Here is a 25,000-nt window from a genome sequence, read left to right as displayed (position 1 = left end):
GCAATAATGTAAAACGCATTGCAGCAGCATGCAGACATGGGCGAGACAGCTCGCGCGCCCATTGGCTGCTCTGCGGCAACTGCACCAGCCTATCGATAGAGGCTCCTCATGACGTCAGAACCAATGAGGGCGCTTCGCGCCCAATACGTCATGTCCCGCCGAAATCGGGTGGGGCCAGGGCTATAAATACGGCCCAGAGAGGCTGGTTTGGTCAGTTTTTTATCTCTTCAGCGGGCTCACGCATCGCTGGATCCTGAGAGGAAGCCGCGCCGTCTGATTACAAGCACCCAGCGGGATTACTCTGCATCTGAAGCTGCCGGTCGACAACTCGCCGCCTTCAGTCGCCGTTCCTGCTGACGCTTTCCGGCGTACATATCCTTTTCTCTGTTACTGTGTTTTGTGTATGTGTGTGTGTTCGCCGCCGCGACACACACTCTCATTGCACTAAAAGAGCCGGACGTCTTTTTCAAGACGCCCCTTTTTCCCCCCAACCCGCAAAGCTCGCCGGTGCGCCCGCTTGCCTTGCCTGCTTGGAGGATGATACCTGCTCTCCCTCTGTTCGAGCCGCGCAAACCGCGCCGTTCACAGGGGATGTCAGGAGCGGACGGTCACGGGGCTAGCTTTCTCTCTCCCTCTGTTCGAGCCGCGCAAAATGCGCCGTTCACAGGGGAGGCTGGAAGCGGACGGTCGGGGTTAGTTTTTCTTTACGTACAAGAAAGCTACCCTGCCTCTGCGCCCCATTCACGCGTCAATCATGACGCTCTTATATGCTCGTGCATCTGAAAGCCTTTGTGTTCCCCCCCTGTGGCTCAGTGGCGGAATTTTTGTTTTTTCACACGAGAGACCGGGGTTCGAATCTCGGTCTGACGGCAGATTAATTATGCCTCCAATGCTTCGCTCTGTCAGTTCCCTGAAAGGCGACTGCAGATGTGCATTTTGCAGCCAACGAGCGCCTTGTACAACCCGCTCGCCTGCACCCAAACACCGTTTCTATGGTTCCCATGCGTCACTGGCGAAAGGAGAAAAGAGCGTTAAAATGTCCCGCCGCGGCTGGGCCGAATTCTATTTCTCATACATTTCTCATTCCCCTCTGAAGTTCAGGCGACTGGAAATGTCATACTGCAGTGAGCGAGCCTGTTGTAATGCACGCACGCCTGCAGACAAACGCCAGCATGTTGACGCTCTCTGTTTCAATGGCAACTTCTCGCTCGTTCAGTTCCAGTAAATGCGACTGTTCCAGTGTATTCTGCAGTAAACGAGTCGGCGACACAGCCCGCTTGCCTGCACACAAACGCCGCTTTACGGCTACCCAGATAAATCCCATAGAGTGTATTTTCTGGTGTTCCGGCCACGGCCGATGGTGTTATGAGTGTGGACGAAATGCCCACTGCCCAGTGCTCATTCCTACACAGAAACACAGGTTTCTCTGATAATACTCGCGCTATATAAAAGCCTTTGTGTCTTCCCCTGTGACCCAGTGGCAGATTCTCAGATTTTCACGCGAGAGACCCGTGTTTGATCCCGGGTCTACCGGCAAAAAAAAAAAAAAAAAATGTTTATGCCGTCAATGCTCCCTCTGTCAGTTCCCTGAAAAGGCGACTGCAGATGTGTATTTTTGCAGCCAACGAGCGCGTTGTACAACCCGCTCGCCTGCACCCAAGCACCGTTTCTATGGTTTCCGTGCCACTACCTCCATTCTCACACATTTCTCTGGAAATGTCAATATTGCAGTGGACGAGCCTACTGTAATACACGCACACCTGCAAACAAACGCCAGCATGTTGACGCTCTCTGTTTCTATGGCAACTTCTCGCTCGTTCAGTTCCAGTAAATGCGACTGTTCCAGTGTATTCTGCAGTAAACAAGTCGGCGACACAGCCCGCTTGCCTGCTCACAAACGCCGCTTTACGGCTACCCAGATAAATCCCATAGAGTGTATTTCCTGGTGTTCCGGCCACGGCCGATGGTGTTATGACTGTAGACGAAATGCCAACTGCCCAGTGCTCATTCCTACACAGGAACACAGCCCGTCGCACAGGGCTCGCGCACATGAAATCGACCCAGATCGATTGCGCATTAAATGTGGTAAATGTGCCCACTGCCCAGTGCCCACAAACACTACGTTCTGCATGTCTCAAGGTTTCTGCAAAACGAAACCAACATGCATTCGCTCTGCTCAGGCAGACAATGCTCTCAGTGTTGTAAATGTGCCCGCTATCCCACGCCCACATTCACACATAGACATGACAGGTCTTACGGGACTCGCCCAGCCCTCCCCCTCTCGGTTGACCACCGCAGAGGAGTCGAGCGCGGGCAATCTGCCCGCTGTTATCAGCGCGCCCCCTGCCTCAAATGTCATAAGCGCGACGCTTATGTTGCAGCACACTGAAGCCCCTCTGTCGCTGAGCGACCAGAGCGCGCTTCGCATTCAACCCCTAGCCATTCGTGCAAACGCATGGGCAAGGCTACCCGGGGTTTCGAAGTGGGTGCTAGACATTATAGAAAGAGGCTATTCGCTACAGTTCGGTCGACGCCCGCAACGCAGAGCGGCGCGAATCGATACTACGGTGAAAAAGGAAGTAGCACACCTACTTCGGGCCGAAATAGCGAAGTTACTGAGCAAAGGGGCTATAGAACCCCTATCACAAGCTCAGAGCGAAGGGGGCATGTACAGCAGATATTTTCTGGTACCCAAAAAAGACGGGGGTCTCAGACCCATTTTTAGATCTAAGACGACTAAACAAAGCACTTCTGAAACGACGGTTCAGAATGCTCACGACCAAGAAAATCCTCTCGCAAATTTGCCAAGGGGACTGGTTCATGTCGTTAGATCTGAAAGATGCTTATTTTCAAATACAAATAGCGTCACGTCACAGGCGAATTTTGAGATTCGCCTTCGAGGGCCAGGCATATCAGTACACAGTCCTGCCATTTGGCCTATCCCTGGCACCTCGCGTATTCACGATGTGCATGGATGCAGCGCTCGCACCCCTCAGGCTCCGAGGCATACGAGTGCTGAATTATTTGGACGATTGGCTGGTTCTAGCTCGATCACAGTCGGAGCTCATAGAACACAGGACCATATTACTCGATCACCTCGAGAATTTAGGTCTCACAGTCAATTGGGCAAAGAGTTCACTGTCTCCCAGTCAGAAAATATCTTTTCTGGGCACAGATCTGGACTCGCTGTCTATGACAGCACAGCTGTCGCCGCAGCGCAGACTAAGTATTCAGCGCATGACAGAGATTTTTCGCCACGGCGCTTATTTAGTCCCGCTCAAAAAGCTTCAAAGGATGCTGGGTCTCATGGCTTCAGCATCCTCAGTGCTTCAGCTGGGTCTGCTTCGCATGTGCCCGCTGCAGTATAGGTTGAAAGCGCGCGCCGCGCAGAGCTTGGACCTCCGGTCTCGCGCGCCTCAAGGTCGATCAGAAATGCGTCGCAGCTCTGAAACCTTGGACAGTGACCGACTGGTACCGGTCAGGTGTAAGCCTGGGGACTTCCTCGAGTGTGAAGGTGGTGTCTACGGACGCCTCAACCTCGGGATGGGGAGCGCTGCTCGAGGGCAGACCGTTATTTGGCCAGTGGTCAGAACGGGAAAAGCTTCTGCATATAAACTGCCTGGAAATGATGGCAGTCGACAACGCGCTGATGCGCTTTTGTCCTCAGATAAAAAGACACCACGTCTTGGTCCGTTCGGACAACATGTCAGTGGTGGCTTATATAAATCACCAAGGAGGTATCAGATCCAGAATCCTTCACAGGCTGACGGAACGCCTCCTGGTCTGGGCTCAGCACAATCTGCGCTCGCTCAGGGCAGCGCATGTGCCCGGCCATCTGAATGTGGGACCAGACAGACTGTCCAGAAACAATCTGCCGACAGGAGAATGGTCTTTACATCCACAGACAGTCAAAATGCTATGGAGGACATTTGGCAGAGCGGAAATAGACCTATTTGCGTCTCAAGAGAATGCTCATTGTCAGGAATTCTTCTCCAAGAGCAGGGATGCGCTGGCCCCGCTGCCCGCTCTATGCGTTTCCCCCTGTCACGCTCCTACCCCAGGTGTTAGAGCGAATCAGGGAGAGCGGATGCCCAGTGCTACTCGTCGCTCCATTTTGGACAAACCAAGTCTGGTTTCCAGTCCTGATGCAGCTGACGAGTACCGCCCCGTGGCCGATACCGGTGAGGAGGGATCTCCTCTCGCAGGCGAACGGCTCGATCTGGCATCCTCGCCCGGAGCTTTGGTCCCTACATGTGTGGGCCATCAACGGGTACCTGTTAACCTCCCAGCGGGAGTGTTAAACACGATCACGCAGGCTAGAGCTCCATCTACGAGGCGGCTCTATTCCTCAAAATGGTCTGTGTTCACTAGCTGGTGTACAGCGAGTGGCACTTCACCCTCACGCTGTGGGGTGCCGGAGGTTCTCTCCTTTTTACAAGAGCTTCTGGATAAGGGCAGAACCCCATCCACGCTCAAAGTTTATGTGGCAGCCATAGCAGCGTTCGCTGAACCACCGCTTGGCCAGTCATTAGGAAGGAACAATCTGGTCATTCGCTTCCTTAGAGGAGCTAAGAGGCTGAACCCTCCCAGACCACCCTCAGTTCCCGTTTGGGACCTTTCCACGGTTCTGGAAGCCATGAAAGGTGCCCCATTCGAGCCAATACGGTCAATAGACCTGAAACTCTTGTCTTTCAAAACAGTGTTTCTTCTGGCTCTCGCTTCAGTGAAGCGCATAGGGGATTTGCAAGCACTCTCAGTGAGCGCGACGTGTATGGAGTTTGGGCCGAATGACTCGAGAGTCATACTCAAACCAAAGCACGGATATGTTCCTAAATCCCTCAACACACCATTTAGGGCACAGGTTATCTCCCTGTCGGCCCTGCCGGTATCTGAAGAGGAAGGGGATGCAGGCTTCCTTTGCCCGGTCAGGGCGTTAAGAGCCTATGTGTCTCGCTCATCTGTTTTCAGACAGACGGAGCAGCTCTTTGTTTTGTTCAGCGGACGTTCTAAGGGACTAGCTGCATCAAAACAGAGTCTATCCAGATGGATAGTTGATGCTATAGCGCTAGCTTACACATCCAAGGGCCTGCAATGCCCGATAGGTGTCAAAGCGCACTCCACAAGAGGCATGGCCTCGTCGTGGGCTTGGTCCAGTGGGATTGCCTTGCAAGATATCTGTATGGCGGCAGGCTGGGCCTCCCCGTCTACATTTATAAGGTTTTATAACCTCGAGGTTCCCGCTTTGCAAGCTAGGTTGCTCTCGGTTTAATTTTTCAGTATTGCCCGCCCGATTCTATCGGCTCGGGATGCTGAAACTGCTAGAGCGTCGATCACTGATCGCCTATATACTTCTGTGGGCAATACGTTAGTCCCCCATATTTACCAGTCCAGGCTGAGTTCGCCCTGGCTGTGTGGAACACTTGATATAATATGCTCTTATCAGAGCTCAATGTTACAGGAATGATGCTATTCTAGCCCCTCTTCCCGGATTCTCTGTGAGTCCCTTGTGATTAAGCACTGTATGAGCCCCGGGCACCTGCCCTTGGGACGTTAGTGTTATGTCTCAAGCACGCACGGCGTTTTACATTGTGTTCCCCTAGCGTAAGATATTCTTACGCAAGTACGAGAGACCTCTCGTAAGAGAACGTACTCGGTTACTAACGTAACCTCGGTTCTCTCTAGAAGAGGGAACGAGTACTTGCGTATCTTGCCGTGCATGCGTCATGTTCTGATTCGCTTCAGCGATGAAAAAAACTGACCAAACCAGCCTCTCTGGGCCGTATTTATAGCCCTGGCCCCACCCGATTTCGGCGGGACATGACGTATTGGGCGCGAAGCGCCCTCATTGGTTCTGACGTCATGAGGAGCCTCTATCGATAGGCTGGTGCAGTTGCCGCAGAGCAGCCAATGGGCGCGCGAGCTGTCTCGCCCATGTCTGCATGCTGCTGCAATGCGTTTTACATTATTGCAAAATTAAGGATAATTTTTGGCTTCAATATCTCGAGGAAAAGAGGTTTTCCCCTAGCGTAAGATATTCTTACGCAAGTACTCGTTCCCTCTTCTAGAGAGAACCGAGGTTACGTTAGTAACCGAGTACGGTTTCACGTTAGAATGTATTTTATCCGCGCGCACAATTTGAAACGACTCCAACGGACAGACAGAGTGAAAGACTTTCAGGATTTGTTCTCTCGATCAGGTACAAATGATTTCAAAACTTTTCAGCTGGTTCTAATTTTATTTTTGGATGCTGTGAACATTATTAGCTAAAAAGACTGCCTCTCCAGTTTAGCATTTATTGCTGTTTCTGCAGTTAAAAAGACAAAGTTGAAAATTCTGGCTACTATCGTTATTTTAATAATTTCTTTATTTTTATTTTATTTATTAATCTGTCAGGGTTATCTAATCTAACTATTTGTGGCTTGTGTTTTGAATATATGTTCCCCTGCACTTTAGGCATTTTGCACACATTTGCCCCTCATCCTGTGACTTGAATCTGATTTATTTCGTTTTGTATTTTTATTTATTCGAAAGGTATATTCTGTTCTAATTTAATTTAGTAAATTAATTGTTTATTTTTTCGGTGCATCGATGTTGTGCTGTAGGCTGGCCTGCTCACACAGGTAATTTAGCCGATTTAATTTGATTTGCATGTGAAATGCAAATCTGCAGTGTGGCCTTTCTGGAGTTATTTATGTTATTTCTTAGTTTTATTGATCAAAAATGTTTTTATACATTTTCTTCTATATCTTTGTGTGATTTTCTGTACATCGCGGCTTTGAAACGTTAAAGCCCCGCCCCCATACACATGATTCGACTATTAGTCGACTATAGGCAAGACATGACGATTCTGATTCGACTATGAAAATCCATAGTCGGGGACAGCCCTAATATATATATATATATATATATATATATATATATATATATATATTGTGCATATACATACAATAATATATGTATATATACATTTAATGATTATTATTACTAATAAATAATTTATTTATATATATATATATATATATATAACGACGGGGTTTTGTTTCATTAATACAGTGTATACTTGATTTACATTTACATTTTCTTGATTTACCCTGAAAGAATGGAAGTGAACTGTGACAACATGCCCCATAGGTGCGGTTCATTGTAACATGACCATATGACAGATTCAAGTGTTATCTTGAATGGTGAACATCCAGGGAAGGGATATTGAGAGAGTGGACACTTATAAGTACCTGGGTGTTCACTTAAATAACAAGCTGGACTGGACTCACAACACTAATGCTCTGTACAAGAGAGGTCAGAGCAGGCTGTACTTCCTGAGGAGGCTGAGGTCCTTTGGAGTGACAGGGCCCCTCCTTAAGACTTTTTATGACTCTGTGGTGGCGTCAGCCATCCTCTATGCTGTGGCTTGCTGGAGCAGCAGCATTAAGGAGAGGGACATGAAAAAGTTGGATAAGGTGATCAAGAAATCCAGCTCTGTCCTGGGCTGTCCGCTGGACTCAGTGAGGGAGGTAGGAGACAGAAGGGTCTTGGCTAAATTGACAGCTATGCTGACCCATGAGTCCCACCCACTGCACTATACTCTGTCAGCCCTGGAGAGTAGCTTCAGTGACAGGCTGCGCCATCCCCGCTGTGTGAGGGAGAGATACCGCAGATCTTTCCTACCAGCGGCCGTCAGACTGTACAACGAACACTGTTGACTTTGGACTATTTTATTTTATTTTATTATTTTTATATTTATATTTATATTTATATCACATGTCCCATATAGTGTGCTATACCTGACTTCTGTGCACTGATCTTCTAACTGTACATTTATCTATTCTGTCCTGTCTTATTGTTGCAAACCGTAATTTCCCCATTGTGGGACAAATAAAGGTTTTTCTTATCTTATCTTATCTTATCTGATCTAATAAAAAAAGATCTAGACAAACTAAAATATTTGGTCAATAAAATACAATTATTAACTTTTTTATATAAAATAATGGAATTTTTTTAAATCGTTAAAAATAAACGAATAGAATTCATAAAAAGTATAGAATAGAATAGAATAGAATATTTCTAATAGGGGCTCATTGTAACGCAGTGTGACAACATGCCCCGCATGCACAAGTGTCTTCTGCTGGTTAGATCAGCATTAAAGAACAGATTGGAGATTAAAATAATATCAGATTTGTCTCATTTTAAATAAACACCAAAAAACAATGATGAAAAATGAACACAAGACATTTACTTTTGCTATGGATAAATAAATGTGCAGTGATATCTTCCAAAGATTTCAGAATATAGTGTCGAAATAGTAAGTGCACTAAGTTTTGTCATGCTAGCATGTGGAAGTATTTAAAACAAGTGTGTGACAACTAGCCCCGCGTTAGCTTGTGTTTGAACTGTTGTGCCCTTGTGGACACCTGACATGCTCCCGTATGTCTTCAGTCAGACAGAGATGATCTCTCGAGCTCTACTGCGGTCATGCAGGGATAATCACTGCCACTGAAACATGCACTTCATCTGAACAGAAGCACGAGCAGCTGTTTCACACCGAATAAAGCAACACATCGCGATCTGCATGATATCATTAATTGTTGTTTTTCTGTTTACAGCATTAACACAAAAAGAGGAAATTAGACACCACATTTCCAGGCCAAATGGAAGCCTTGTTTAACAGCAAGAGTGTGACTTGAGATGGATTACCAAGCGTAAATTAAGCGAGATCCCATGAGTCTAGTGCAAACACTTTAACAGGCCCAAATGCATTATCATGCTTCATTATGCTCTCCCAGAAGCCACTTTAGACTTCACAATCTTCAGGCCGCACAATACAAAAGATAATGCATAAAACCACTGCATGAGAACACCGTTCTCTTACCAGCCATCATCTTCTGGGCTTCGTACGGCTCCATGTATCCGTCGTTCTCCGTCGGCTTTTCTGAGACCGTCTGGGATCCGCCGGCCTGATCCGCTGCGTCAAACGGGTCGGCATAGTCCTCGAGGATGATGAGCTGAGAAACATGAGAAAGATGAAACTCATTTAAATCAGTGCAATCACAAATATAACACAGAAAAACAAAGATAAATTGTACAATTCTAATTTTAAATTCTAAGGGTAATGAATGAATATCTGAGATTCATTCAGTGTTCTCGTCACAAATTTGATTCATGCTTGCTAGAAGATATTTTGTATAAATTAGAAACTGCCATAACATAGCATCTGCTTTCCTTCTAGTCCTATTCGTCCTATTTATTTCAAATAAAAAGGACCTAGAACTGAGCCCTGTGGGACACCATGGTTTAAAGTTGCTTGAGAGGAAGACAAACTCCCATTGGGAGTTTGTCTTCCTCTCAAGCAACTTTAAACCATGGTGTCCCACAGGGCTCAGTTCTAGGTCCTTTTTATTTTTCACTTCATGTGTGTCCTTTGGCCTCAGTTTTCCCGTAAACACAACTTTTCTTTTCATCATATTGATGCTATTGACCTATAGTTGTCAAACCACTCCACCAGTTGAATGCATCATCATCTACCGTCCACAATGCCTTCAACATTGGCCTATTATTGAGGTATAATCCATTTCATATTCATTCGCAAAATGTACGAGGCAGTCAGTGAAGGGATTGTGGGTGGTTTGTGGGTGTGCCGTCTGACACTGAGAGAGACAAAGAGAATCAACAGAAAAGAAGTATAAACTGTTTCTCTCTGTTCACACAACATTGCACAAATACAGGCTTTGGCGCGCAGACATGTTTAATTGCAGGCCTGCTCTTATTGTAAAGGGTATTTCACACGCATGATGGTAATTAGATGCACATGACCAACGCTCCGAGATTCATTCTTTAGCCCTAGACTGTTTGTCATACTGGAATGTAGTCTCCTGCCATCACAAAGCCGTAATCAATGAATCAATCAGTGCTACAAAACACCATTTCAAGTGAGGATGTGACAAAACAATAAGCTTCTGTACAAGGAAGTGTTGTGCTGGAATACCTTTCATCCAGTGGAGCGTAAACTACCAACAATTCACAGATGCAATCCATTCAATCACACACTGCATTCTGCAATGTTAATGCCAACTCGTGTTCAGGAAACTGTGATATAATATCCTTTTACAAAGTTGTTCATTAATTATTCATGTTTTTTTATGAGTAATTCAATTTAGTATAATAGCAACACTATCAAGTCACGTCACATTTATTTATATAGCGCTTTTTACAACACAGAGTGTTTCAAAGCAGCTTCACAGAGATAACAGGAAAATAATGCAACAAAGTTTGTTTCCTGAAGAAAATAACATCACAGTCCAGCTTAAGTAAGTTCAGTGATGTTTCATTTTTGTTATAAAAAAAGTTATTAATTTAGTTAATACATATATATAGCCGCTCTGGAGAAAACCGTGGTGTCATTGTTCACTTCAGTTCTCATATAATGGTGTCAATGCCGGCAGATCAATAATATTGTTGAATATTAAATTAAATGTCCTCAACTAAGCAAGCCAAAAGCCAAAGGCAATAAAGATGAAAAAATGCAACAAAGGCGACATCTAAAAATGCAGGTGATTTTGCCCATAGCAGAAGGAAGGAGTTCAGGGATTGAGCATCTGCTGTGCTGGACTTTGAATTTAGACAAATCTCTATATTCCTCTAGAGCAAAACATCCACCGTATGAGACAGTTTGGAGCAAAACCAATTCAGCAGAAGCCGATTCACTCTGTACGCAAACTACACAAACTAAAACAAATGCCATTCATCTAAATTTTTTAACATTCTTTGTAGAAGGTCAGTGTGTGTTTTGGAAATGAATCTCTGTAATTGTTCTCTATGGCTTGTGGTTAAAAGAAAGACAAGAGCATTACCATAATTTGAGAACTACAAATAGACCTCAGCCACACACAGAAAGGAAACCACAATGTCCCAGTCACAACTTGTTGATTCATGTTTATTGGATAAGTTAGAAACTACTATAGCACAGGGTCTGCTTTGCTCAAGGTAACCAGATCCTATCTGAAGGAGGAAATGTTTGAAAACGTGTCTTCCTCTCCAGCAACTTGGAAGAACTTAATCCGAACACCAAATTCAGCTCTCTTTAGGGGTTTTCACAACCTTTTCATAGTTCCTAGAGCTAATGGTAAGAGTACCCACTTTTTGGCATGTTGGCACCACATGAACTGGGAACGGATGTAGTACTAAGAACGCCTTTTGGTGGAACTAAATTAGCTCCTACTTCAGAGTAGGGTATAACCCAGCACAATAGGAACTATCAGTGAGGTAAGTGTATGTTGATTGGTCGAACACACGCACCCGCCATTTTTAAAAAGCCATGTAAACGCACACAGTTTACTCCACAATAAACATACAGAATCCCCCTTTTCACGTCTATTTGTGCTTGTATGGACGCATACATACACAATTATGTCAAAATGTCCATCTCGGTGAGTAAGTGACGGTAGTCTAATAAACCTGCTGCTGTCTGTGTCATTAATGTTATTCAAATAACAAAATACACAGAGAAAATCACTTGTAGCTTTAACAAAAAATTATTAAATTATTAAATTTAATTTATACAGTGAAGAGTATGTCTCTTCTATGTAACTGTGTATTTTACATTTGGTTATTCCATTTCTGTCCCAGAATGCTGTTAGAAAAACACAAAGCACTGTTTATTTCATTTGTATCTTTGTTCTCTTGTATTCATCTATGCTTATAATTTGTTTCTTATTTTCTATGCAGATTCTCTCCGCCACAAAATCACTCCAATCATTCTAGAACGACTAATTCTTTACAAATAGAGCTATTCAAGTCATCTAGTGATATATATTGCAGAAAAACTAAATATCACAATGTCAGTTTTTTCAATATCGTGCAGCCCTTTATTATTCTTAAAACCAACTCCACTCACAGATGTAAACCACTCAAACCAGGTAAACGTCCAGTATAATCATCTACTCTACATTATTACAGCATGGAAGAGGTTAAATATTGGTTGGGGAGAAGCCTGCTTCATGATGATAAGAGGGAATGCCTTATATCTGGCCCTACTAAGTCAATCAATGAGATCTGCAATTGATCATCTTCCATTTCGATTAATGCATCTCACCATGTAAAAATAGCATAATATACTTGCTCTTTCCTTGTCCTTCACAACTGTAACTCTCTCAGTACCATCTGCCCTGAAACCCTTCCAGAATGCAGATGCCACTCTTCTGACAGACAACAACAATGAGGATAATATCACACAAGCCCTGGCTTTTCTCCATTGGCTTCCGTTCCAGTACGCAACTGAGTTTAAGGTGCTACAGTTTGTTTTCAAGCCTTTACATGGCTGGCTTAACGCCACAATATATTGCTGATTTATTCACGCCTCTGAGATATTCAAGTCAAAATGTTCTCTGTCTGTTAGTGCTGTAGTCAAGACTAAACCAAGACCAAGAACAGATTGTGTTAAGACCAAGACAAGAAGACCAAGCCCAAGGCAGGGCGAGGCCGAATCAAGACCAAGAAAAAAAGATTATCTCATTCAAGTACTTTTTTTGCAATCATGTCTTATTGGGTGCATTTGTATTAATTTTGGTAACATTTGTGACATAAATCCGCATTCAATTCTGACCCGGCAGAACAGTAACAAACAAAATTATGTTAGAAATAAGTTGCATAAACATAATAAGTTGCAAATTGATTGCATTTGAAGCAGGAAGTCTTACATCCAAACACATTAATGTTAGATAAATCAGGCAATGCACTGGCAATCTAGTGATATTCCCGTAGTTGTGGTCTTGAAATAAAATCCTTAGTCTGAGACCGAGACAAGACCTTAAAAAAATGGTCTCAAGACCAAGACCTGTCTCGCGTACTACACCGCTACTGTCTGTCCCTCAGACACGATTAAAATCCCCAATTCTGGAATAATCATCCACACATTATATTAGAGATGCACCAATATCAATCATTTGTCCGATACCGATAACCGATACCTGATATCCATTTATATTTGAAAGCTGATAACCGATATATTGGCTAATAAAAAAAATAATATTTTTTTATATATATATATGTCATTTTTGAGAGCCAAAAAAAATAAAAAAAAGTGTGCCCCAAAAAAGCCATGACCAAAACACACAATTATAATGATGTTCTCATCATAGTTTTATGTAGCCTAAATGACAGACTTGTGCTCTGACACGCAAATCAAAGCCATCATGTCGAACAGTGCGCATCTGAAGTGTCTCAGCTGAAAGAAATAACACATTATTGATCTGATTTAATATATCGGCCACATTTCCTTACCGGGCCGATAACGGTAACATTAAAAATTAACATATATCGAACGATGCCGATATAGTGACCGATATATCATCTCTACATTATATACATCAGATCTTCTTCTGGATGAAATACAACCTAAATAAAACATTTATAATTAAAGAAAAAAACTTGTATAATAACTTAAGTATAATAATGAATTGAAAGAAAGAGTAAAGAGAAAGCAGGAAAATATGGAATTAAGGGATTTGGTCTAGGACACCGGTCATAGGCCAGACTGAAACAGACTGAAAACAGAATTGAGTCGTTCACACAATTACAAAACAAATACGCCACTATCAAGAACTGAACAAATAATCATTTTCAAAAACAATGATGCAACCACTCAAACCAGGCCGGCCGAGCTCCACACACCCAAAGCTTCCAAAGTCGACCTACAAATGGCTTACTTATTACTGCATCTTCACATAAAAGTGGGAAAGGAAGAAGTATTTTAACATCAAACATTGAGGAGAAGAAAAAAACTCTTCATAACCTAAAACCCACAATTAGGATTTTAAAACCAAGTTTTCTGGAAAGCCAGCATTTTTCTAAGTTTAAGGTATGAGGGGTTGCAGAGCGGGAACACATATCATCATCTCTCGGAGTAATTACAGGCTGTTCCTCTGTGTGCTGTGGGATCCAGAACCAGCTTCAACATCAACTTCACTTTCCTAACACAGAGAAAGCTCCTGCAAAACATCACTGTTCATCTAAAACCTTCATGGCACAATGAGAGATTTTAGAAACAACAGCACTACAATTCCTCTCTGTGTCAGAGCGGTTCTCTGTCTGAAGCTGCCATGTTCAGTCCCTCGTCAGATCCAGTGTTTACAGAGACCAAAGTGAACCCTAACCACACGAAACACTGGAGCTAAAAGCAGAAGCCGTCAGAGAACCCAGCACAGCAGCAGCAGAGCCTCATGGGATACTGGGACTGAAGTACACACCATCATGACATGCTTTCCCCATTCCTGCATGTACACTGGCCATTCTAAAGTATCAAGAAGATTTAATGGGATTCTGTACAGAACTCTAGAGTTCCTCTGTGTTAAACAACACTTCATGTCACTGAGGTTCTAATAAGGAAAACTTTTTCATACTTTCATGTTTAACAGGTTATTTATTTATTTTTATAAAATGATCCATAAAATGATCCATAAAATGATTGTAAGAATGGACAGCAGATCATGTGACGGGTGGACAGCGGATCATGTGACGGGTGGACAGCGGATCATGTGACCGGTGGACAGCGGATCATGTGACCGGTGGACAGCGGATCATGTGACCGGTGGACAGCGGATCATGTGACCGGTGGACAGCGGATCATGTGACCGGTGGACAGCGGATCATGTGACCGGTGGACAGCGGATCATGTGACCGGTGGACAGCGGATCATGTGACCGGTGGACAGCAGATCATGTGACCGGTGGACAGCAGATCATGTGACGGGTGGACAGCAGATCATGTGACCGGTGGACAGCAGATCATGTGACCGGTGGACAGCAGATGTCCTCTTGAGTGAGGAACACCATCAAGGTTTTTCTCAGATATTACCTGGAGCAAGTGCCGACGCTGTAATGCTTTATAGAGGACACTAGCTGGTAATATGCTCTTATTATAAAGCAAGGACAAACAACCATCAAGCAGAGGACAGACTGAGACTCTTCGCCATCCTTCAGTCCCACATGGGAAGCCAGTGGAAGTGTTCATTAATGTTGTGGTTTCAGTGGGGCTGTTTCGCTCTGACACACGTCAAGGTCAGCCTTGAACTCAATCTCAGTCCACAGACCTCCAGCTTTATCTGACTAACACAGAGCAATCCCGAGCAATCCCGAGCGTTCCTGCAACGCCTTCCAGAACTGATATACAGACATTCAGGAGAGAGAGACTGAGGACAATCCATCAATGATGCACTCAAACGTCTTTAGCAAACTTACATCTATGAACAAAGATATTGTAGGCATGCAGATGTATAAATGTACACTGAGAATACATTAAGGCAAAATGGATGGCTGAAAAAATGCTTGCTTGTTTTTTTCTAAATTAAATATATTTGCATAATGCGTATGAAATTAACATCTGAGAAGTTAACAATGGAATTTATTTGTTAATTGATTTATTTGAAATCACATTCAAATTTCTTTAGCACATATTTTACTATGAATGAAGATTTTATGTAAAAAAGTCAACAGAAAGACATTAACACAGATTGGACTAATGCATAGAGATATATTTGCATAATGCATATGAAACTAACGAAGCTGAGAAGTTAAAGTAATGGAACTTATTAATTGATTTATTCAACAGCAAAAATATTTATTTTACATTTTTTAATTTACATTAAAATATTTTTCAGATGGCATTTTAAATCACCGTCCCCTCGTCGCTCAGAACTCTCTCAAATGTGTTTGAGGATATTGAACTGTCATTAATTAAAAAGATTAATAAAAGGAAAGAGTAACTGTAGTGCAACAATAGCAGGAATGTGTAGTTATTATCCTCCACCCTCTGAACCTGCATCTGTGTGTGTGTGTGTGTGTGTGTGTGTGTGTGTGTGTGTGTGTGTGTGTGTGTGTGTGCTGTGTGCGTGTGTGTGTGTGTGTGTGTGTGTGTGTACGTGTGTGTGTGTGTGTGTGTGTGTGTGTGTACGTGTGTGTGTGTGCGTGTGTGTGTGTGTGTGTGTGTGTGTGTGTGTGTGTGTGTGTGCGCGCACGTGTGTGTGTGTGTGTGTGTGTGTGCGCGCAGGTGTGTGTGTGTGTGTGTGTGTGTGTGTGTGTGTGTGTGTGTGTGTGTGTGATCAGGAATCCTGTGAGGAAAGCTTGAGTAACAGCAATGACACTAAAGTCAGGCTTGACTCACATCAACACAAGGTGTGTGTTTTACTGCACATTCTGCCTTTGAAATGAGCATAAGATAAGTACTTCAGAAAAACAAAACAATTAACAATTAAAAAAATATATATAATAATAAAAAAAAATTATTGAATTAAATTGTATGAAATATACTATATAAATTAAAATAACTGTTTCTACAGTAATATTATAATAAAAGCACATTTACATTTACATAATTGTAATAATTTAATACATAATTGAATTTACATAAACCCCGCCCCCGGGAGCACGATTTATAGATTATCAAGACAGAATATGCTAATCAATGATTAGAAGATAACTACACATCAGCTTCATAAACTCATCAACTAACCATTCAGAAATGTCCTGATCTACATGTTGTCACTTCTTCTCCAGTCTCTCCATCATTGTCTGACTCCGGTTTGAACATAAAAGACTAAACGTTTTTGAACTTTCAGTGTGTGTGTGAGATAAAAGGACACAAGCAGTTGTAGCTCCGCCCCCTGTGCCGGGAGCAGCGGCTCATTTGCATTTAAAGGAACAGACACAAAACAGTGCGTTTTTGCTCATCCTCAAAGAGGGATAGCTTTAACATGCGATATAAAAATATCTGTGGGGTATTTTGAGCTAAAGCTTCACACACACACTCTGGGGACATCAGAGACTTATTTTACATCTTGTGAAAGGGGCATTATACCCCCCCTTTAATAAAAAATATGTATTTATTAAAAACAATTAAATAAAAAATAAGTTAAAATAATTGTTTCTAATGTTTCTAATTCTAGTAAGTAGTTATATATAAATAAAATTATATATAAAAGAAAAAGAAAGTACGTAAAATGTAATAGGTACAATGTAATAAAAAAATAATGAATTTAAATAAATAAATGAGTATATTATGTTTCTGCTAAAACATCTTCAGCAATATTATTATAATAACATTTATACTGAAAAATATTTTTGTTCAAATTTTGAATGACCATCAATAAAGAAAGTGTAGTTCCAGTGTCTACCAGCAGGGTAGATGAAGGATTCTGGCATCGGCACGACTCCTGACAGCGACTCATGAACGGACAGATCGCAGGAAACTTCTGTCAGCCGTTACATCACACACAGAAATATGTATTTCTGTATTGAGCAGAACCGTGTCGGCTCATTACAACAGACACAAATCATGCAATCTCCATTCAAGGGAAATGAATTCGGAAAGCAATTAACATGAAGAACGCAGGGTAATTGAAGCCAAATTGAAGTCTTTCTTCTCCTCTCCTCTCATCTCCTCTCATCTCACTCCGTCCATCCCTGAAATCTGACAGCCTTTGAGGGCCATAAATTTGACTTGGATCCACAACCTGTAATTCTCACACAGTTCAGATTACTCCTGCGTTTGTTGCTCCGAGCCGATCTCCGGCTTGACATTTCTCCTGATAACAGCATCCCGGCTGTCAGAGTTCCCAACACCGGAGGCTGAAAGAGCAGGAATGATGGAAGAGAGAGAGAGAGACTGACGTTGATGATTTACGTGTGGATCCGCAGGGATTTCAGCAACGGATAACCTAATCGGACCCGAGGCTTAGCGGCACGATTGCATTAAGGGCCGTTTCAAAGGGGCCCTTTCTGCTGCTGTTGTGCTTTTCCCGGAAACGCTTTGTGAAGCAGCGATCAAATCTAATGAGAAGGGCCCGCTGAGGGGCCAATCGACCCCGACACAAACCTGCTCGCAGCAAGAGAGAGAGAGAGAGAGAGAGAGAGAGAGAGAGAGAGAGAGAGAGAGATAGCGAGAGAGAGAGAGAGAGAGAGAGAGAGAGAGATAGCGAGAGAGAGAGAGATAGTGAGAGAGAGAGAGAGAGAGAGAGAGAGACCGAGAGAGAGAGAGAGAGACAGAGACAGAGAGAGAGAGACAGAGAGAGAGAGACCGAGAGAGAGAGAGAGAGAGAGAGAGAGACAGAGAGACCCAGAGAGAGAGACCGAGAGAGAGAGAGAGAGAGACCGAGAGAGAGAGAGACAGAGAGAGAGACAGAGAGAGAGAGAGAGAGAGAGAGAGAGAGAGACAGAGAGAGAGACAGAGAGAGAGACAGAGAGAGACTGAACTGGACCAGAAAAAACACATCCTAGCTCTGATAAACAAGCCGAGACCGAGTGTTTGTACTATAAGCTCCTCAAAAGATTAAAGGAAAAATGCTTGCATTACATTTCTTGACACCAAACACACTCTCTCTGTTATACAGTAGCATAATATGCATTGGGTCATTTAAAAAACATCAAAAGATATGAGGTATAATCCACAGACTATAAAACTGAAACTCATCTTCAGCGGATTCAGGGCCTGATGCGTTGGAGTCTTCAGAGTCATCGTTTGATCCGGGTTTGTACGAGGGGCCAGAGGAGGCGAGTGGAGGCCAATTACTCCAATTTTAGATGTAAGTATCAGTATAACACATACTATTAAATTACTTCATTGTGATTATTATTAGATATTGTGCACATATTTCTGAATATATAGTGTATTTTACAGTTGTTTTAGCATCAGATGCAATAGTGCATTTGCGGATCAGTATGCACTGATGAAATTCAAGAAATGTCAGGATTATTTTTCAAAACAAAAACAAAATATTAGAAATTATTTGTTTCAAAGAATATGGAGCCTATTTGTTGTGTTGTGTTGTGTTGTGGCATGTTATGTGCATTTATGCATTTATTTATGAAATAAAGAAAATTGAACCAAATGTAAAGGAGTACTTGTATTATCAATCAATATTCGACTGTAACTCTCTTCAAACCCATGTGTTTTGCTTATCTAATTTATTAGCAATCAAAATTAAGCCTCCATATAACACATTTCATAAGAGTGCATTGAATTCCACACAGTTTGCAAGCAAAAGTGATTTTTATGTCACTTCGAGAAGTTGTTAACGGAGCCATTGATCATGTGCCACGAGTCATTCATCACAGACTAGAGCTGAGCAGAGGAACATGAGAACACAGGAACACATGGACATGAGGACATGAAAACACGAGGACACGTGAACACGAGAACCAAGAACGAGAACAACACGTGAAAACGAGAACACATGGACACATGGACACATGGGCACGAGGACATGAGAACACGAGGACACAAGAACACGAGAGCACGAGAACCGAGAACGACAACACGAGAACAACATGAGAACAACATGAGAACACGAGAACCGAGAACGAGAACAACACGGGAACACGAGAACACATGGACACATGGACACATGAACACGAGGACATGAGAACACGAGAACACGAGAGAACCGAGAACGACAACACGAGAACAACACGAGAACAACACGTGAACACGAGAACACATGGACACATGAACACGAGGACATGAGAACACGAGAGAACCGAGAACGACAACACGAGAACAACACGAGAACAACACGAGAACACGAGAACATCACGAGAACACGAGAACAACACGAGAACCGAGAACAACACGAGAACACGAGAACAACACGAGAACACGAGAACAACACGTGAACACGTGAACACGTGAACACGAGAACAACACGTGAACACGAGAACAACACGTGAACACGAGAACCGAGAACACGAGAACAACACAAGAACACGAGAACAACACGAGAACACGAGAACAACACGTGAACACGTGAACACGAGAACAACACGTGAACACGAGAACTGAGAACACGAGAACAACACAAGAACACGAGAACAACACGAGAACACGAGAACAACACAAGAACACGAGAGCAACACGAGACCAACACGAGAACAACACGTGAACACGAGAACAACACGAGAACACGAGAACAACACGTGAACACGAGAACCGAGAACACGAGAACGACACGAGAACACGAGAACAACACGTGAACACGAGAACACGAGAACAACACGAGAACACGAGAACAACACGTGAACACGAGAACACGAGAACACGAGAACAACACGTGAACACGAGAACAACACGTGAACACGAGAACCGAGAACACGAGAACAACACAAGAACACGAGAACAACACGTGAACACGAGAACACGTGAACACGAGAACCGAGAACACGAGAACAACACAAGAACACGAGAACCGAGAACACGAGAACCGAGAACACGAGAACAACACGAGAACCGAGAACACGAGAACAACACAAGAACACGAGAACACGAGAACAACACGTGAACACGAGAACAACACGAGAACACGAGAACACGAGAACAACACGAGAACACGAGAACAACACGTGAACACGAGAACAACACGAGAACACGAGAACAACACGAGAACACGAGAACAACACGTGAACACGAGAACAACACGAGAACACGAGAACAACACGAGAACACGAGAACAACACGTGAACACGAGAACAACACGAGAACACGAGAACAACACGAGAACACGAGAACACGAGAACAACACGAGAACACGAGAACAACACGTGAACACGAGAACAACACGAGAACACGAGAACAACACGAGAACACGAGAACAACACGTGAACACGAGAACAACACGAGAACACGAGAACAACACGAGAACACGAGAACACGAGAACAACACGTGAACACGAGAACAACACGAGAACAACACGAGAACAACACGAGAACAACACGAGAACACGAGAACAACACAAGAACACGAGAACAACACGAGAACAACACGTGAACACGAGAACAACACGAGAACACGAGAACAACACGTGAACACGAGAACAACACGAGAACAACACGAGAACACGAGAACAACACGTGAACACGAGAACAACACGAGAACACGAGAACAACAGGAGAACACGAGAACAACACGAGAACAACACGAGAACAACACGAGAACACGAGAACAACACGAGAACACGAGAACAACACGTGAACACGAGAACAACACGAGAACACGAGAACAACAGGAGAACACGAGAACAACACGAGAACAACACGAGAACAACACGAGAACAACACGAGAACAACACGAGAACACGAGAACAACACGTGAACACGAGAACAACACATGAACACGAGAACACGAGAACCGAGAACACGAGAACAACACAAGAACACGAGAACAACACGAGAACAACACGAGAACAACACGTGAACACGAGAACAACACGAGAACACGAGAACAACACGAGAACACGAGAACAACACGAGAACACGAGAACAACACGAGAACACGAGAACAACACGTGAACACGAGAACAACACGTGAACACGAGAACAACACGAGAACACGAGAACAACACGAGAACACGAGAACAACACGTGAACACGAGAACAACACGAGAACACGAGAACAACAGGAGAACACGAGAACAACACGAGAACAACACGAGAACACGAGAACAACACGTGAACACGAGAACAACACATGAACACGAGAACACGAGAACCGAGAACAACACAAGAACACGAGAACAACACGAGAACACGAGAACAACACGAGAACAACACGTGAACACGAGAACAACACGAGAACACGAGAACAACACGAGAACACGAGAACAACACGAGAACAACACGAGAACACGAGAACAACACGTGAACACGAGAACACGAGAACACGTGAACACGAGAACCGAGAACACGAGAACAACACAAGAACACGAGAACAACACGAGAACACGAGAACAACACGAGAACAACACGAGAACAACACGTGAACACGAGAACACGAGAACACAAGAACACGAGAACAACACGTGAACACGAGAACCGAGAACACGAGAACAACACGAGAACAACACGAGAACAACACGAGAACAACACGAGAACAACACGAGAACAACACGAGAACACGAGAACAACACGTGAACACGAGAACAACACGAGAACAACACGAGAACAACACGAGAACACGAGAACAACACGTGAACACGAGAACAACACGAGAACAACACGAGAACACGAGAACACGAGAACAACACGAGAACACGAGAACAACACGTGAACACGAGAACAACACAAGAACACGAGAACACGAGAACAACACGAGAACACGAGAACAAAACGTGAACACGAGAACAACACAAGAACACTGGCGGTTATGGTAAGGGGCGGGACATTTCCCAAACACACTCGAAGCGCTTGACCAATCACAACACACTGCTCCATAGAGGGGCTTCATAGAGACAGGAACTAAACAGAGCGTTACTGACAGACTGGGAAGAGAGGAGCCGCAACAATGGAGAATATGAGGAAAATAATCAACATTCAAGCAGGAAAACCTGTTCTAGTAGAGCCTGAAACATCATCAAAACTTGTAATAGGGCTACTTTAAATTTCAGCCTGAACACATTCTTGATCTTCTCATTTAGATGGACGCTTCGTTCTGCTTCTTCCCTCAGTCTCGTGACATCAGCTAACCGAAGCGCTATTCTCTCGGCCAGAGACCCCGTCTGGACGCGACTCAAGAAGATTACAGCACTATTAATACAGCACAGATATTCAAGATTAAACACCAGGGTACGCTTGACAAAATCCAATTTCCTTTCACCTCTCCAAAAGATCTGAGTTTGAATTTTAGAGGGAATTTCATTAGTCTTAGTTAATATTAATTTAAACATTTACTAATACTTTATTACAATCAAAGGTTGTATTTGTTAACATTAGTTAATGCACTGTGAACTAACATGAACAAACAATGATCAGCTGGATTTTTATTAAATAACTAACATTAACCAAGATGAATAAATACAGTAACAAATGTATTGCTCATTGTTAGTTAATGTTAGTTAACACATAAACTAATGTTAAATAATGAATTTTATTGTAAAGTGTTACCATTATACCTTATAATGCATTGTATTATCAAATGAATAATTGCATCCACAGTTATAATACATTATAATAGTTGTCTAATCATAATTACACCTTATAATGCATTATAACACATGACAAACAACTTATGTCAGATGTAACAAGAAATCTGCAATATTATAATGCATTTTAACTTTGGTTACAATGATTTATGAACAGATATAATGCATTATGAATACCTTTATAATGCATTATATAATTAAAGTGTTACCAAAAAATATTTCATGCAAAATCTTTAGTGGTGGAATGCATGCATACTTCTTGAGATTCGCTCAGTTGTTCTGGCTCTGTTACTCTGAGCTGCAGCTCAACAGTCGCTCTGTACGACAGGAAAACGAGCATGAAGTGAGAGAGGTCAGCGTGAGGATCTCTTGATTACAAGCGGAAACAGTATGACCTCAGCAGGACCTCAGCCGACCCCTGGAGAGAATCGAGAGAACCGAGACGAGACGGGTGGAGACACACATCCACGACACGGGGCTTTCCAGCAACCTGCGCCAAAGAGGATTCTGGGAAAAACATGATTTGCAACGCATCGGCTCAGAACGAGATGAAGTGGAGTGATCCGTAAACGATCAGCGCGGAGATGCTAGGAGGTGTGCTAACTGCTAACAGCTAACCGCTCCCTGTCTATTTCAGGGTGCAAGATTGGACTTGCCCAGTCAAAAGGGATTGTCAGGGAGTTGTAAACACTTCCTGTCAGGAAGAGAGCACTTCCTTAATCCTGGAGCAACAGCATTCAGACGACAGTTTTCCAGTCACGTCTCTGACTTCAGCTATACCGAAACTACCAGATGAAAATGATTAAATCAGTATCATTACCACTTAAAAACAGCTGTGTTCTGATTGACTCCTACAATAGGGTTCAAGGCATTGGAATCTTCTTTCAAACATCCATTATAACTAACAAGCTTGTGTTTTAAAAATAAAAATTCAACTCTTGAACCTTGGAATCTATTTCAAAGTTTGCGTTCTCGATCACCAAACACTGTTGTTGTGTAAATGAACGGCCAGAACACATTAAAAGTTTTCTGTTTCTAGTAAAAAAAATGGTGTCGGAAGTGAATCAATCAAAAACTAACTTTAGCTGGACTATAACTTTATTCTAGATCTGCTGTAAAGCCTAAACTATCTCTGTTACTTTCTATCCAGCAGAAGCAGAGCTGGAGTCACTCTACACCGAAACTACCAGATGAAAATGACTAAATCAGTACCATTACCTCTTAAAAACAGTGTTCTGATGGACCTCTAAAGTAGGGTTCATGGCATTGGAATCTTCTTTAAAATGTCCATTATAACTAACAAGCCTGTGTTTGTTTTATTTAAAGTAAGATCCTCCTACGCAAGCTCAAGTAAAACAGCAACATTATGCCTGATTACAGGCTGAACGCAGGGATCAGAGAGTGTGTTCTTTCTCCCACGAGGCCCTCGACCGTCTCACCTTTACTGTAACATTCCCAGAGGAGAGACGTTCACACCTACAATAATTGCAATCTTCTTTAAAATGTTCATTATAACTAACAAGCCTGTGTTTTTTCAAAAAAATGTCAAAACTTGCACCTTGGAATCTATTTCTAAGTTTGTGTTCTCGAGTCAAACACTGTTGTTGTGTGAATGAACGGCCAGAACACATTAACATTTTCTGTTTTCTGTAAGGTGTCGTGTTAGCGGCCCCTAAGTTAATAACTAATGATGTTTGCAACGGAAGTGAATCAATCAAAAACTAACTTTATCTGGACAATAACTTTATTCTAGAGCTGCTGTAAAGCCTAAACACTCTCTGTTACTGTAATCTCCTATTATCACTGTAAAGCTGCTGTGAAACATCTATATTGTTAAAGCGCTGTATAAGTGAAGGAGACTCGACTGACTTGTTTGTTTTATTTAAAGTAAGATCCTCCTACACTTCCACAGGGATCAGAGAGTGTGTTCTTTCTCCCACGAGACCCTCGATCGTCTCACCTTTACTGTAATATTCCCACAGACTTTCAAACCGTGAGGAGAAGTCGACTATTGCAGGGCAAGAAGAAGAGAAGTTTCTGACCGTACA

The 25,000-nt window shown here is 43.0% G+C and overlaps 1 protein-coding gene across 5 annotated transcripts in view; it reads right to left on the bottom strand.

Moving 5' to 3' along the window:
* The window catches only part of shf (Src homology 2 domain containing F), a 161,611-nt gene that overhangs the window by 127,405 nt on the left and 9,206 nt on the right, over positions 1-25,000 (bottom strand). For all 5 annotated transcript variants that reach the window (XM_082182231.1, XM_082182230.1, XM_082182232.1 and 2 more), the window contains exon 2: positions 8,867-8,999. In XM_082182231.1, the coding sequence (XP_082038357.1) occupies positions 8,867-8,999 (133 nt within the window). The remainder of the gene's footprint in view (positions 1-8,866; positions 9,000-25,000) is intronic.

The sequence above is a fragment of the Leuciscus leuciscus genome, assembly GCF_965113295.1.
Source record: "Leuciscus leuciscus genome assembly, chromosome: 10".
Classification (NCBI taxonomy): domain Eukaryota; kingdom Metazoa; phylum Chordata; class Actinopteri; order Cypriniformes; family Leuciscidae; genus Leuciscus; species Leuciscus leuciscus.
The sequence above is the reverse complement of the archived record's forward strand: the minus strand, read 5'-3'. Positions and strand labels throughout refer to the sequence as shown.